We start from the raw sequence: 14,695 nt of genomic DNA, 5'->3' as shown, positions 1-14,695 counted from the left end.
TGGCATTAAATTTTTGTATTACTAGCAAGTCAATTGTATTAAAAAAAAATCTGATTTTCAATAAGAAGTATATACATAAAAAGAAAACTAGCACAGATTATATCCCTCTTACAATGTGCCTTTTCTCCTGTCCTTTCTTGCTGCCTTCCTCCTTTTTGTCCATGTTTCACTTTCAGTACCGGTTTTTGTAATCCTGATGATCCTGTGTTATTGGAGAGAGCTGTTCTCTTTTAATGGCAGTTTAGTATCTGAGCATTTCACGATGGTTCTCAAATTCAGCATTAGTGCTGAGAGGTGGATGTGTGTATGTGCATGTGGGTTATTTCTGTTTGGTGGTTAAATTTGGTATTGTTTGTCTTGCTCTACCTGCTTTGAGAAAATAATTTATTGTATAAACTACCTAAACAAAAAGCAACCCATCAAACCAATAATAGTGATAATATTTTCAGTTTAAGGTGTGTGTTCTTTCATGTGGTCATTATACGCCAAAATTTTGTTTGGCCACTGCTTTGTGAATTTCAGTTTCAAAAGTTGACACCAAGATTAGCACTACAAATTTTTTGTAAATCCTATATTCTGTTATTCAATAGCATATCCCTGTAAAAGAGTATTATTGAAATAAAAACCTCTATTGTTAATGAAGTTCTGCAAGTTTATTTTGGAATGGATGTGGATTGAAGGGAGAAAAATCCCCTACAGGTTAACACAGTGAGTGTTAACACTGGATTGAGTGAAGAAGCACATTAATTTTAAAATACGTGATATGTTAAGGATATAAAAGTGTCCTTTTGCATTTCCACCTTATAAAAAAATTACTTTTTCCCCCCTTTTTTTACCTAACTTGGTGAATTTTAAATTGTACAGTTTAGACTATTATTCTTGTTTCCTCTGCACATCGGGGAGTACAACATGTGTTCTGGCCTGTAAAGGATTCCAAAGACTCATGTCATACTAATAGCATTCTTGTAGGTTTTTTGCTTTTGTGCCATTATAATTTCTCATACATTGAGTCTACTATATTGATGTATTACTTAGCCAGGAGAGCCATTATAGAGGATTTTAAAAAGCATATTCATCATCCAGCAATTCCATTCTCTCTGATCCTCAGAAAAGATCAGGGATTGTCAAACCTGAAGACTGATAATGATTTCAGAAGAATACACACTAAGCACTTGAAGGGCTTCTGAAAGAAAGGCATTTGTTAGTATAGGTTTGAAAAGATCCTTGCTCGTTGTGTACTGGTCTACCTGTGGTTGTACATGTCTCTTGAAATAAATAAAGACTAAGCTTTCAGGGAGAGATGACAGCTGTTCCAAAGGCGACCCCTTCTGCAGTTGAAAAGATAACTTTCCTCATGTTAGCTTTGCCCAGGGAAGCAACAAAAAAACCACAAATTGTTTTCAGATCTGGTATGGATCTTGGAGTTGAGGGCAGCTGCCCAGTAGATGGACAGTGAATTCACTGTAGTAAAACACTTCTCTAAGCATATGTTAAACACGTTGCAATTTTTCCTGACTTGCTTCTGTTGAAACTGGTGATTTTGTGACTGTGAGCCCTTTTGCCCCTTTCTAAATTAATTATCCATGAAGTTGTTTGCTGTGGCATTGGGCAGGGATTAAGTCTGAAACATCTGCCTCCATCTCCATTTACATTTATGTGGTGAATAATGGGATTGCAATTAAATAATCTTGGAAAACTACTGACATCTTTCCTGTGGATGTATAGAGCAACTGTATTTGTTTCAAAAAGCTGTAGAAATTATTTATATTACATATAAATATGTAGAAACTTACATATTTAGACAAACTGGACTGGCAAATTAAGCTTTCACTGCCCAGGTGAATTTAAGAGTAGTGTCTTGACTGATGGCAGTTTTTGGGTTTTTGTCTTGCAGCTAGTGAGAGAGTGTAAAGAAGTTCTGAAGGGTGGACTCTTAATGAAGCAATATTACCAGTTCATGTTACGGGAAGTGTTAGATGACTTACAAAAGATTGATTGCAACATTGATTCTTTTGAAGAGGATCTGCATAAAATGTTAATGGTAAGCTTCCAAAAGGAGAGTTCAAGTAAGTGTATTAATCTGAATACTGCTAATAGAAATCTGTTATCCCTTTTAGGGATAGTTGCCGTTTTTTTTTTTTTCCCCCCGCTTTGATGCAATTTTATTGTTTTAATGGACTTGTAACAGAAGCTAGTGCTGTTTTAGCAATGATTTTTACTGTTTTTTGCTCTGTGGTACAGTAGACTTGTAAATTGCTTGTGTTTACCAAAAATGGTTCATATATAGAAATGTAAATTCCGTAAGTTTGAACTAAACTTTTAATAACCTTTTAATATTGAATAAAATACGATTTTTTGACTGACATTATATCTTACTGTATTGGTACTGCATTAATGCATAATTGATACCTTATTTTTAATGTGTATTCGTTACTGCAATTAGTTAAAGAAATCTTTTTAAGAAAAACACTTGGCCTCTGAAAGATAGGGGTTGGAACTGGGTGATCCTTAAGGTCCCTTTCAACCCAAAACATTCTATGATTCTATGATCTTGGCATTTTAACAGCATAGTCTGAAAATACCTGAAACCAATAGAAAGTGGATTTTTTGAGGAGGGATGTTACAGATTATTGAACTGAAACAAATTGCAGGTAATTTTTTGCATTCAGTATGATCCTGAAGGGCAGATGGTTGAAGAAGAATTGTATTTACCTGGATTTTTTAAATGTTGGTTTGAAACAATAGTAATTAAGTAAATGTGAGAGATAAGACTTGATGTAAAGGATCACAAAGCGTAAATGTAGAATCTCAGGAACCTTTTTGTGGCACTTACCTGTATCGAGGAGGATATGTTCAGATAAAACCTTTTGAAGTAATCCAGTTAATAAAAGGTACAGAGACTGTTTTTCAGCAGCTCAGCTTTAAAAACTCTGGCTACTGTGGATGTTCACTAATACAATGGTAAATAGCAGCACAGCAAGCAAGGGGGTCAGTATTTTCAGGAAAGTATTGTGGAGACATAGAATTTAATACTTCCTGAGCCATAAATTGTGCCTTTTGTGTGAAAACATGGAGCTCATGTCCAGTTGGAGGAAATGAAAATTATTGTAGAAATACCTTCTAAAATTGTATAATACTGAGTTCTTCTGTTGGTTTGAGAAGTTCTAGTCCTTAAATTAACACCTTGTGTTACAGTTTCTGTTTAAATTATCTGTTTCCTTGTACAGGTTTACTTTGATTATATGCGAAGCTGGATCCAAATGCTGCAGCAGTTACCTCAAGCATCTCATAGTTTAAAAAATCTGTTGGAGGAAGAATGGAATTTCACCAAAGAAATAACTCCTTATATAAGAGGAGGTGAAGCTCAAGCGGGAAAACTATTTTGGTAGGTTTTATTTAATTACTCTGCTTATGGTGGTGTTTTGTACCAGATAGGTGTTAAAGTTAGCACTTGTTCGGGGTTCCCAGGTGTGACTTCTTGAGATGTCAGTAAGCAGCTGGTAGTCTTTGTGATTATTGCAGTGGCTGTGGGTGTAGGATGCAGTAGGTGCAGGTGGCCCTGAATCTTGCTGTAACAGACATTGCTTCTGTGGACCCTAAGATGCTGCTTGTTTTTGTACATGGACTTGGCAACAGCTCTCTTGCATTAGGAAGGAAGAAGTTTAAGGTGCCATTCTACCTCAATAAGACTCTGAAGTTCCACCATTTCTGTTGCTACAGTGATATTGCAGGAATGCTGCTGAAATCTACAGGAATATTTTTAGATTCTGGACTACAAGACAGTTGTGATGAATTTTGGGCCAGTGCCGATGACAGTACTGCATCAGATGAAATCAGGTATTAAGTCCTTTGGCTTAATAATAACAAAACACTTACTTATGTTTCTCTTCCTCTGACAGATGCATAATGTATTTTATTTCTTAGAATGCAGACTTTGTAAATGCAAGGCTCCATAGACTACCACTGTACTTCTGTGTGCAGTAGTAATGAACCATCATTTTGTTTTTGTGAAGCCTAGGAAGCTTCTCTTTAGTTCAGTCTGTGAGAGGTTGTCTGTGTAATGATACTTGAATTAACTTTTTATATTCTTATAAAAAATGTGCCTACGCAAGTTCAACTTATTTGTCAGCTGCTTGCAAATATTTATGTTCTTTCTACTAACATATATGTAAGTAATTATTTTCTAGTGGCTCTATAAATGCAATATGATTTATTAAAACATTATCACTTCATTTCTGCCAATGTTTCAGGAGGTCTGTTATAGAGACCAGTCGAGCACTGAAAGAGCTGTTCCATGAAGCTAGAGAGAGGGCCTCCAAAGCTCTTGGTTTTGCTAAAATGCTGAGGAAGGTAAGTTAGCAGTCTCCTCTTATTTATATGCTTTAAAGAAATTTAGTCTGAAAGCGTATTCCTTTGTTTTGTCATTACTTGTAGGACCTTGAAATAGCAGCAGGATTTGCATTGTCAGCCCCTGTGCGAGATCTTCTGAATGCCCTGAAAACAAAAGAGTATGTGAAGGTAAATTCATGTAGGTAATAAGGTTTAGAGGCATGAAAGTGAGCTGGGTATGCTAAGCAGAATGTCAAAGGATATTGGCCTGCTTTCAGTTTTTTAATGGGACATCTATACTTCAACATTTAAAGTGTTGTGTATTTAATATTGAATTGTGGTAGCCAAATTCTGTACTTGTGTTTGTGTGAGTGAGAATGCTAGTCTGTTTTGGGGAATTGGTGTCTTAATTCCTTGTTTTTCCAAAGATTCTCTCGGTGACTGAGGAAAAGCTTTTTTGTTTAATAACAGTAGTGAGTGCTATGAAACAAATGCTGCCAAATCTATAAGGTAAATGGATACATGTTTGAGTAGATAATCTCAGACTATAGACCTGTGTTTTGCTTTTATAAAGCAACAGTATTATAGTGGAGGTCTGCTCTAGCAAGCTTCCTAGAGAGTACTGGGGACATTAGAAATGCAGGGACTCTGTTCTGTTCCAGAAAAACTGTTGCTAGAAAACTGTTGTACAGCGAAAGTAAGTTAAGCTCTTGGTGCTCTATATTTACTGCATTGTAAAGTCCCACATTTGTGGTTTTGCAAAATTTCTTAAAAATTCCTAGGTCAACAAGTCTTAAGTCATTTGCTTCAACAGATTAAATGTATTTGGATCTGCTGTTCTTTTTTGTCCTTCCATATCCATACATTTTATATATATATATATATATATATATATATATATATATATATATATATATATAAAAAATTCCCAGTTGGGAAATAATGTACTAACCTTCTCATGATGTAATTCTTGTTAGATTCATATAAATGTTTGCCAAATACAAAAATTCATTTAAGAGGACACAACCAAGTTCTGTAGGAGAGAAGTTTATAAAGGGTTGTTAAATACATGGATGAAACAACTGGCTCAGCAGGGCCCTGGTCTGTGCGTTGTTTAAGAGTTGGAAAATGCCCAGGGAAATCAGTGTATGTTTACTTTAAAAAAGTTTTTTCCCCCAGGTATCTAGTCTTGGCTGCTTTAAGACACCATATTAATTTTGATAGACCTTTTAAGGATCATACAGTTTTTCTTAAGAACGGTTTTTGAAGAAAAAATTGACTCTCGAGTTTGACACATCTGTTATACATGGGTTAAATGACACACATTTTGATGATGAATACTTTATGTATTGTCCCTCTAATATCATGTAGGGAGCTTAAATTTTTAACAGCCTTTTCAATCAGATGTTCATTAGTTTTGGGAATCTAAATTTAGCTTTTAGTAACAACGATCTAGTATTTTACATTGGCCTACAGATTATAATAGTTTTAATTATAAAATACATCTGTCTAATGGTAGAAGTGCTCAGTGCAGTGTTTTGTTTTAGCTTGATGACATCTGATAAGAGAATTTAACTCCACCGTAAGTCAATTACCTCATGTCAAATCATGATATTGGCTATTTTACTGTTTTCACAGTCTGCCTCTGATGCCTGACTTGGGTGAAGTATTGCTACCAGTGTGACAGATATAATTGGAAGTAGTTTTTAAGTAGTATCAGTAGTATTTTATTAAAAGAGAACACTTGCTGGACTTAATCTAGTTCTTGTGGAAGTAGAAGAATAACTGATAATTTTTTAGCCAGAGTTTTGTTTACTCTTTATCTTTTGTAGCCTTTGAGAAATGTATGAATTCTGAAGGAATTTTTTTTTTAATACTCCAGTCTTTGTTGGCTAATTTACTTTTTAAAATATGACTGTATCTATTTTATACTTGTGTATGCATACATATATAGTATATATGTGAAACTGGACTTCTTCTGTAACAAGATTCCTTTAAAAGAATATGTAGAAGGATTAACTGGAAGTACACGGAAAAAAGTCACTGAAAGATGGTGATCCAGTGGATTTCAAAAGAAACAATTTTTAATGCTTTTTGACTTACAATGCAAAAATAGTTGAAGATATTGTTTTAGTATGTATGTTGTACAGCTTTTTAGGATGGAAATTCTTCCTGTTGCTTAAATGATACTACATATACCTATTTTATCTTTTTTATTTGTCATAAAAGACAGATTCACTCATTCAGTGTGTTTCTTTTCTACAGGTACAAATTCCTGGACTCGAGACTTTACAAGTATTTGTACCAGGCAGTATTGCGGGGGAAAAGTCTGTGATTTTGCAGCTCCTCAATGCAGCTGCTGGGAAGGATTGCTCCAAGGATTCAGATGAGCTTACATATGAGGCCTACTTGCTAATGACCAAACACAGTGACAAAGACCATGAATTAGATGACAGCTGGAGTGCATGGGAGGGTCAGCCGGTCAAAGTAGTGCCACAAGTAGAAACCGTTGATACGCTGCGCACCATGCAGGTGGGTTTGGTCTTTTTCCCCCACTGTTTGTCATCTCCATGCTTCTATGAATGCTTATTCTATTAGATTAACTGGAGTGATGGAAGTGAAGCATATGTCCTTTTATAGGTAATAAAAAGTTAAATTCAGGAATATGTTTGATTCTTAGTTGTGTTAAATACAAATATTAAATTGATTGTAGCATTTCCTGGCAGGATCAGTCTCTACAAATGTGCATTTTTCAGGGTTGTACTTGAAAATAGAGATTCTTTTAATACCTAGTTGGGTGTTCAGAAGTGTTGTTAAGACTTGAAAGCTGTACATTTTATTATATTAAGAAGTTACAAGTCGCCAAGAACATGTGATGGTTGTGTGCCTTCCACACACTGAGGCATGAAATCAGTTACTCTTGATCTTGGATGAATTGTGACATTTAATGTTAAATTTCTCTGGAAGTTACTGGATGTTCAACAGTTCTGCAGGAAGAAATGTTTCCAGTCATACTTTCCTTCTTCCCAAGCCAACAGGGGTTCCCTGCCAGCAGTTCTGATGCACTCTGACAGCTGAGCCAGCTCCCTGCCCCTCATGTTCTCATATCCTTACGTTAAGCTACATGAATTTTCCTTTTGGTATGCCATGCAGTTCCTTGGATCCTACCATAAATGGGCTGTACTGTCCAGGAAGAGAGTGACTTTCCATGTCACTGTGCCTGACCTTTAGCATTCAGAGGGTTCTAGCAATTACAGGCAGCTGAAAAAAGTCCCTCTACAACATACTGCTGCTTTTAACGAGCAAACATGTTGTTTCTTGTTTGCCTGTTATTCCAATAAAAAAGCAGCCTTTGATTAAGTGCTTACAAGTTCTTTGGACTTCTATCAAAGTTATTATTTCATTCAGAAAATGAAAACAGCAATAGATGAAATTTGGTTTGCAAATGGTTTCTTACATGTGCAAGTGTACATAAAACACTATGTGTATGTGTTTATATGTCTGTAACACTAGGTTTTTCTAAATCTAGGATTGAAAGTTTAGGAAATAAAAAGTCCTTCAGAAAGGTTGTGTCTTAAAAAAATGCATTTTGATTGCAAACTAGAGAAAATGTAAGGTGTTATTTAAAAAATACTCATCAAATGAAAGAATCTCATCAACACTTAAAGAATTTTAAGCATGAAATTATTCTTTGGGGAGGAGGTACTGAAAATCAGGATGAAGTAGGTCTTGTTTTGTGAGTAACTTGTTGCAGATGCATTGTCTGTAGTTTGAAATCAGCAGAGCTTAGTATGGCAACACCATCTATGATGTATACTTTTATAGACTTGTGCAATATCTGAGCTCTGGTCTCCAAAACATATTACATATTGATAATTTTCAAATTTTGATCAAATACTGTGTGTTAAATCTATGTCTTTCCCTATTGAATAGTGGGATTTTGTCCTGAACTATGTAGAGTTTTTTGGATACAACCTCTTTGCGTATGTAATGGTTGTTATTTCCGTCTGCTTTGAGAAAATATAATTTTTTTTGCTTAGCTGTTGCTTTTTCTTGTGTATAGATAATCTGAAGATAATGTAATGCAGTGTTTTCCCTGTTTTCCAGAAGTGAATAGGACTACATTCCCCATGAAAACTTGATGTGGCATTTACCCTAGTGGAACTCTGCTCATTAGATGAGAATTTGAGTTTAGTTGCCAGCATCAAGCTTTTCTGTGTGAATTTAGGTTTTCATGAATAGTGACAAGAGAGGTCTTTCATATAGTAGAATTTAAAAAATAAGTGGTTGGAATCTGGTCATGTTGGATATGTTTTTACGGAGAGGATTTTGTTTACAAGATCTAGTGGTGTCTTGTATTCTAGGTTGATAACCTCCTCCTTGTAGTCATTCAGTCTGCCCACCTTGTGAGTCAGAGAAAAGCTTTCCAGCAGTCTATTGAAGGGCTCATATCTCTGCACCAGGAACAGACATCCAGCCAACCAATCATTGCCAAAGCTCTACAGCAGCTAAAGGTAAGCAGGTTTTGAGATTATTTGTCAAAACTGATGGTGTTTTGCTCACTGATAAGTAAAAAAGTGGAAAAAGATTTGATTGCAAAGCTAATGGCATATTCTGCAATTGCAAGGTGTGTGGTAGTCCTCTATGGATTTTACTTTCAGTACAGTGTTCACTCTGTTTTTGCAAATAACTTGTGAGTGTGTTTTTGAGCTATATTGGTGTAATCATTTTTGCATTGGGTAGTTGGGAAACAAGTCCATAATGCAGATGAAATACCATAGCAACAGAGTGAATACCTCTTTGGGTGACAGCAATATTGAATTGAAGGAAAGTATGTGATTTTCTAAAAACAAATTCTATCAAAATCAATGATCTGCAGCAAACAACTTTTCTTCCCATATTTGAAGATGCAAAAGTGGGTAGTCTCTCTGTTTATTTTCTGTTGGATTTGGTGTGGGTTTTTTATCTTTCTTTGCTTGTTTTGTGTATGTGGTGTGGGGGTTTTTTTGTTTGTTTGTTTGCTTTTGATTTTGTTGGATGAGTGTTTTCTTTGATGGGTTTGTTTGTTGGGCTTTTTTTAAGTGGCAGTATCACCCTGCATTCAATAGAGGCTGTGTCCATATTCCAAGGTGAAAATAGAACCAAAGGCTTGGTCGTGCTATAGATAGTAGAACTCATTTTCTCCTTTCTTGTCTGTCTGGTTTTGGTTAGATATTTTTGTTTGTTTTGTGGTTTTTTGTTCATTCCCCACTCACCCTTTTGCTGTCTTTGTTCTTAAAGTTAATCACATGCAAGCAAACTTTATTATAATACTTGAGTTAATTACAGGACTTGCTTCGTGCAACTGCTGGAAAATGTTTGTTTTTACAAGACTGAATGAATTTTTGTGGCATTGTAATACCTTTTCATTTAACATAATGTAATTGTTAGATTCATGTTTGCCTTATATTCTACAGTTGACAAGACTAAATAATATGTTGATATTCCCCCCATCCCTTTTTGTTGTTGCTCAGAACGATGCGTTACAGCTATGCAATAAGATAAGCAGTGCCATTGATAGAGTTGATCACATGTTCACATCTGAGTTTGATGCTGAAGTTGATGAATCTGAATCTGCCACTTTGCAGCAATACTACCGGGAAGCCATGATTCAGGGTTATAATTTTGGGTTTGAGGTAAGGAAACAAAAAGCAATTTAAATTTCTGGTTTTACAGTGGTGCAAATAAGGTAACTAGTAACTGTGAAAATACAAAGAATTTATGGAAACATTGAATTATTTAGGTTGGAAAAGACCTTTAGGATAATCGATTCCAACTGTTAACTCACTACTACCAGGTCCATCACTAAACCACGTTTACATCTACACGCCTTTTAAATAACTCCAGGGATGGGGACTCACCACTTCCTGTGGCTTGTTCTAATGCCTGAGCAGCTCCTTCAGTGAAGAAATTGTTCCTGATATCCAATCTAAACCTTCCCTGGCCCAATTTAAGGCTGTTTTCTCTTGTCCTAACACTTTTTACTTGGGAGAAGAGACGGACACCCATGTCACTATAACCTCCTTTCAGGTAGTTGCAGAAAGCAATAAGCACCTGAGCCTCCTTTTCTCCAGGCTAAACAACCCCAACTCCCTCAGCTGCTCCTCACCAGACTTGTGCTCCAGCTTTGTTGTCCTTCTCTGGACTTGCTCCAGCACCTCAATGTCTTTCTTGTAGTGAGGGGCCCAACACAGTATTTGAGGTGCAACCTCAGCAGTGCCCAGTACCATCACTGCCCCAGTCCTGCTGACCACACTATTGCTGATAGAAGCCAGGATGCCATTGGCCTTGCCCTGGGCACACGCTGGATCATGTCCAGCCAGCACCCTCAGGTTCTTTTACCCCAGGCAGCATTCCAGCCATGCTTCCCCCAGCTTGTAGTGCTACATGGGATTGTTGTGACCCAAGTGCAGGACCTGGAACTTGACCTTGTTGAACCTCATACAGTTTGCCTTGGTCCAGCAATCCAGCCTGTCCAGATCGCTCTGCAGAGCCTTCCTGCCCTCCCACCTATCAACACTCCCACTCAACTTGATGTTGCCTGTGAATTGACTGAGGGTGCCCTTGGTTGCCTGGTCCAGTCATTGATAAAGATCAGCACTGGCCCCAAAACTGAGTCCTGGGGAACCCCAATAGTGACTGGCTGCCAGCAGGATGTAGCACCACTCACCACCACTCCCTGGGCCCAGCCATCCTGCCAGATTTTTGCACAACAATCAGTGAACCTCTGTCCAGACCATGAGCAGCCAGTTTCTGCAGAAGAATGCTGTGGAAAAAGATATAAAAAGCTTTACTAAAATATAGGTAGATGACATCCACAAGCTTTCCCTGATCCACTAAGTGGCTCACTTTGTTGTAGGAGGAGATCAGGTCAGTCAAGTAGGACCTGCTTTTCACAAACCGATGCTCGCTGGGCCTAATCCCCTGGTTGTCCTGTACTGGATGATCCCTAACTTTCAGACTGAGATGTTTTGTTGTTTTCTGGATCCTCCTTGCAGTCCTTCATATAGATGGGCCTCACATTTGGTAATTTCTAGTGAGCTGTGACTTCCCAGTTTTAGCAGAACATTGTTAAAAAATGTGTTGCCTCAGAAATTTTACATGAAATTTATTAGAAAGCAACAGATGAATCTGATGAATCTGCTAAATTAGCAATGCCTGGAAATCTAAAAAGCTTTTAAGAACTTGATGATTTCAGGTATAGTCTTGTAAGCCCTGCTGCTTGGCAGCATTTTAGATGATATCAGAATCATTAAGGTTGGAAAATACCTCCAAAGTCACATCCAACCTTCAAATGAGTGCCACCATGCTCAACCATATCAAAAAGGGCCACATTTACTCATTTTTTGAGTACTTCCAAGGATGGTGACTCTACCACCCTCTGGTTTAACTTCCTTCTCACGGTTTTTCAGCCTAGAATAGCATAATACTGTAATACTGTAACATGAGACATTCCTTCAGAGTTTATGGTGGTTCTGTGTACTCAAAAGCAGTGCAAGCTTTTGACTGCTTGCCTTAGAGTGCAGACATTCAAAATGTTATGTTCAGATGCTTTAACTGTTTTGCTTTTTGATTCCTGTGGGCTTTGTAAAATTTTTTTAAGATTGTGTCATACCCTAACATACTTCTAGGATAGTCTTATAAGATATAGCTGGTATTTGTTTGATTTTTAAATGCACATAGATAACTTTTTTATCCCCTAATGTTACTGCAATATAACTAAAAATAAACACTATTTTGCAGTTCAATCTCTGATTACAGAACCAAGTGTTTATGTAGGATGTTTCTTCAATGATGTGTACACTGTTAAACATCAGCACATGCCTGATGCGCACAGAAGAATGCAGTATGGTTCAGTACTGCCTCTCACTGTAGCATATTTTGTATCATGCTTTTCTTGATTAATTTTTTTTCTATAAATAGGCAACTGCTTGCATAAAATAATTTTGTCTAAGAATAAGATGTGACTGTCACCATACTGTAGAGTTTTGTTAGCCTGCAAATACTCCAGTGGATATTGTTCTTCTTATTAATATGTGAAAAGTAATCTTCAGTTTCTTACAGTACCATAAAGAAGTTGTTCGTCTGATGTCTGGAGAATTCAGGCAGAAAATTGGAGACAAATATATCAACTTTGCCAGAAAATGGATGAATTATGTGCTAACAAAATGTGAGAGTGGCCGAGGCACTCGACCCAGGTAACAGCCAACTTGTTACTGCCATGGTAGTTTTTGGAAGAGCTGAAGGGTTGGGCTCAAAAAATTGGAGTAAATGAAGTGGCATCTGGGTGGCAGCCAGTCACTAGGGTGTTCCTTGGACCTCAATTTTGGGGCCAGTTTTTTCAGTGTTTTTTATCAATGACCTGGATATAGGAGTTGTGTACATACTAAATAAGTTTGCCATACTAAATTAGGAGCAGATATTGATTCACTCAAGGGCACAGAGACCATACAGAGAGAACTTAATAGATTATGAGTGCTGGACAATAACCAACCTTATGAAATCTAACAAGGGCAAATACCAGATTTTGCGTGTGGGGTACTGTAACTCTGGGTATACATATAGATCAGAGGCTGAGAGGTTGGAGTGCAGACATTCAGAAGGGGACCTCAGGGTTCTTGTTGATTGTAAGCTTTGAGTCAGTGATGTGCCCAGGTAGTGGAAAGGGCCAACTGTATCCCAGGGTGCCTTAGGCACAACAGATCTGACCAGTTGGAAGGAGTGATTGTACCACCGTGTTTAGCATGGGTGCAGCCTCAACCTTGAGTACTGTGTGCACTTTTGGGCTCCACAATCTAAGAAGGACATAAAAATATTGCAGTGTGTCTAAAGAAGGGCAGTGTAGATGGTGACAGGACTAAAGGACAAGATGTAATGGGGAGTAATTAAGGATACTAGCTTTGCTCAGCTTAGGGAAGAGAATGAGTTGCTATCTGCAGCTTCTTCATGTCTTCTCTCTGGTGACAGGACAAGAGGAGATGGCTTAAAGCTGCATTTGGGGAGGTTGAGATTGGGTATTAGGAAAAAATTTCTGAGAGGTGATCAAGCACTGGAACAAGCTCCCCAGGAAAATGGTCATGGCCCCAGGCCTGTTGGTATTCAAGAACCATTTGGACTGTGCTCTTAACTTCTGTGTTGCCGTGTGTGGAGTCAGAAGTTCAGTTCTGATGATCCGTGTGTGCCTCTTCCAGCTCAGGATATCCTATGATTCTGTTTGTATTTTGTAGGTTGCAGCTGCTAGTTCTAGTAGGTCAAAGAGGAAGCAGTGGGGGACAGCAAGTGGCTGAAGACACAACTCACTCCAACCAAGTTACTTACTTGTTTTACTTCACCAGTCTAGGCCATGAAACCACTGATGCCCAGTCATTACTAATCAGATAGTTGTGAAATCTTTAGTATCTTTTCAGTCTTGTTTCATAAAGGAGACTTCAGGCAGGGAACGCAGTGGTTTGGCTTGTTGCTCTGAAACATACTATGGTTGAGTTGATGATGCTGTTCTGAAGATAGCACATATATGGGTTTAGATACATAGCATGGCCTGCTCACCTTATTTGGCATTGTCCTTGCTAAAATCAGTCTTTATCTGAATATGACTGGATACAAGGTAAAATTTTTATGGTTTATGTATTGGTCTGTTTTCTTACAAAGATTTTATCATATTTTCCAGAGGAAAAATTATTAACTATTATCTACTGTTCTTGGATGTGGTTGAAACTCTTCATGATGGCTTTAGCCAAAGAGCATTTCATTTTCTGTCTTTTCTTTTTCTTTTACATAGATGGGCAACTCAAGGTTTTGATTTTCTTCAAGCCATTGAGCCAGCATTTATTTCAGCTCTCCCAGAAGATGACTTCTTGGTATGAATACATTATTGTGCGGGTGTTTATTTGTAAATGCTTGTGAAGCTACTAGTATATGTTTTCAGGGATACTTTTTATAAAGCAACATCTGGACACAGATGCAGTTCTGAAACAATTGCTGTTGTATATCACTGTTGAAGCTGCTATCTCTTCTGTTTGTTAGATTCTGAAGAGAGTAGGTTTGTGACCATTGCCAGTAATAGTTTCAAGTTGCTGGTACTGTCTTGGGAGGCCACCTCCCTTTGTGTCTTGGAAAGTTGACAGCAGCTTTCTATAGAGATTAATAGTTGTCATAATGAATTCCTAAATGTAAGCTTCTGAGGCGTAACTAACACCCAAATTCATCTGTGGATATGAATACACAATCACAACTGTTTAAAGATTTTTATTTTCAAATTGTTCCAACATGAAACAGACTTTCAGGCATCTTTCTTCTGTTTTTATTGTGGAAAAAAAAGAGTAGACTA

The 14,695-nt window shown here is 37.3% G+C and overlaps 1 protein-coding gene across 4 annotated transcripts in view; it reads left to right on the top strand.

The window, feature by feature from the left end:
* MAP3K4 (mitogen-activated protein kinase kinase kinase 4) overlaps positions 1-14,695 on the top strand; it is a 68,274-nt gene that overhangs the window by 28,304 nt on the left and 25,275 nt on the right. For all 4 annotated transcript variants that reach the window (XM_048299669.1, XM_048299668.1, XM_048299666.1 and 1 more), the window contains exons 5-14: positions 1,895-2,041; positions 3,228-3,385; positions 3,721-3,837; positions 4,251-4,350; positions 4,435-4,518; positions 6,595-6,861; positions 8,694-8,843; positions 9,843-10,004; positions 12,433-12,566; positions 14,147-14,225. In XM_048299669.1, coding sequence (XP_048155626.1) covers positions 1,895-2,041; positions 3,228-3,385; positions 3,721-3,837; positions 4,251-4,350; positions 4,435-4,518; positions 6,595-6,861; positions 8,694-8,843; positions 9,843-10,004; positions 12,433-12,566; positions 14,147-14,225 — 1,398 coding nt within the window. The remainder of the gene's footprint in view (positions 1-1,894; positions 2,042-3,227; positions 3,386-3,720; positions 3,838-4,250; positions 4,351-4,434; positions 4,519-6,594; positions 6,862-8,693; positions 8,844-9,842; positions 10,005-12,432; positions 12,567-14,146; positions 14,226-14,695) is intronic.

The sequence above is a fragment of the Corvus hawaiiensis genome, chromosome 3 (genome assembly GCF_020740725.1).
Source record: "Corvus hawaiiensis isolate bCorHaw1 chromosome 3, bCorHaw1.pri.cur, whole genome shotgun sequence".
In the NCBI taxonomy this organism is placed as follows: Eukaryota; Metazoa; Chordata; class Aves; order Passeriformes; family Corvidae; genus Corvus; species Corvus hawaiiensis.
Note: the sequence above shows the minus strand (reverse complement) of the source record. Positions and strands in the feature narration are given on the sequence as shown.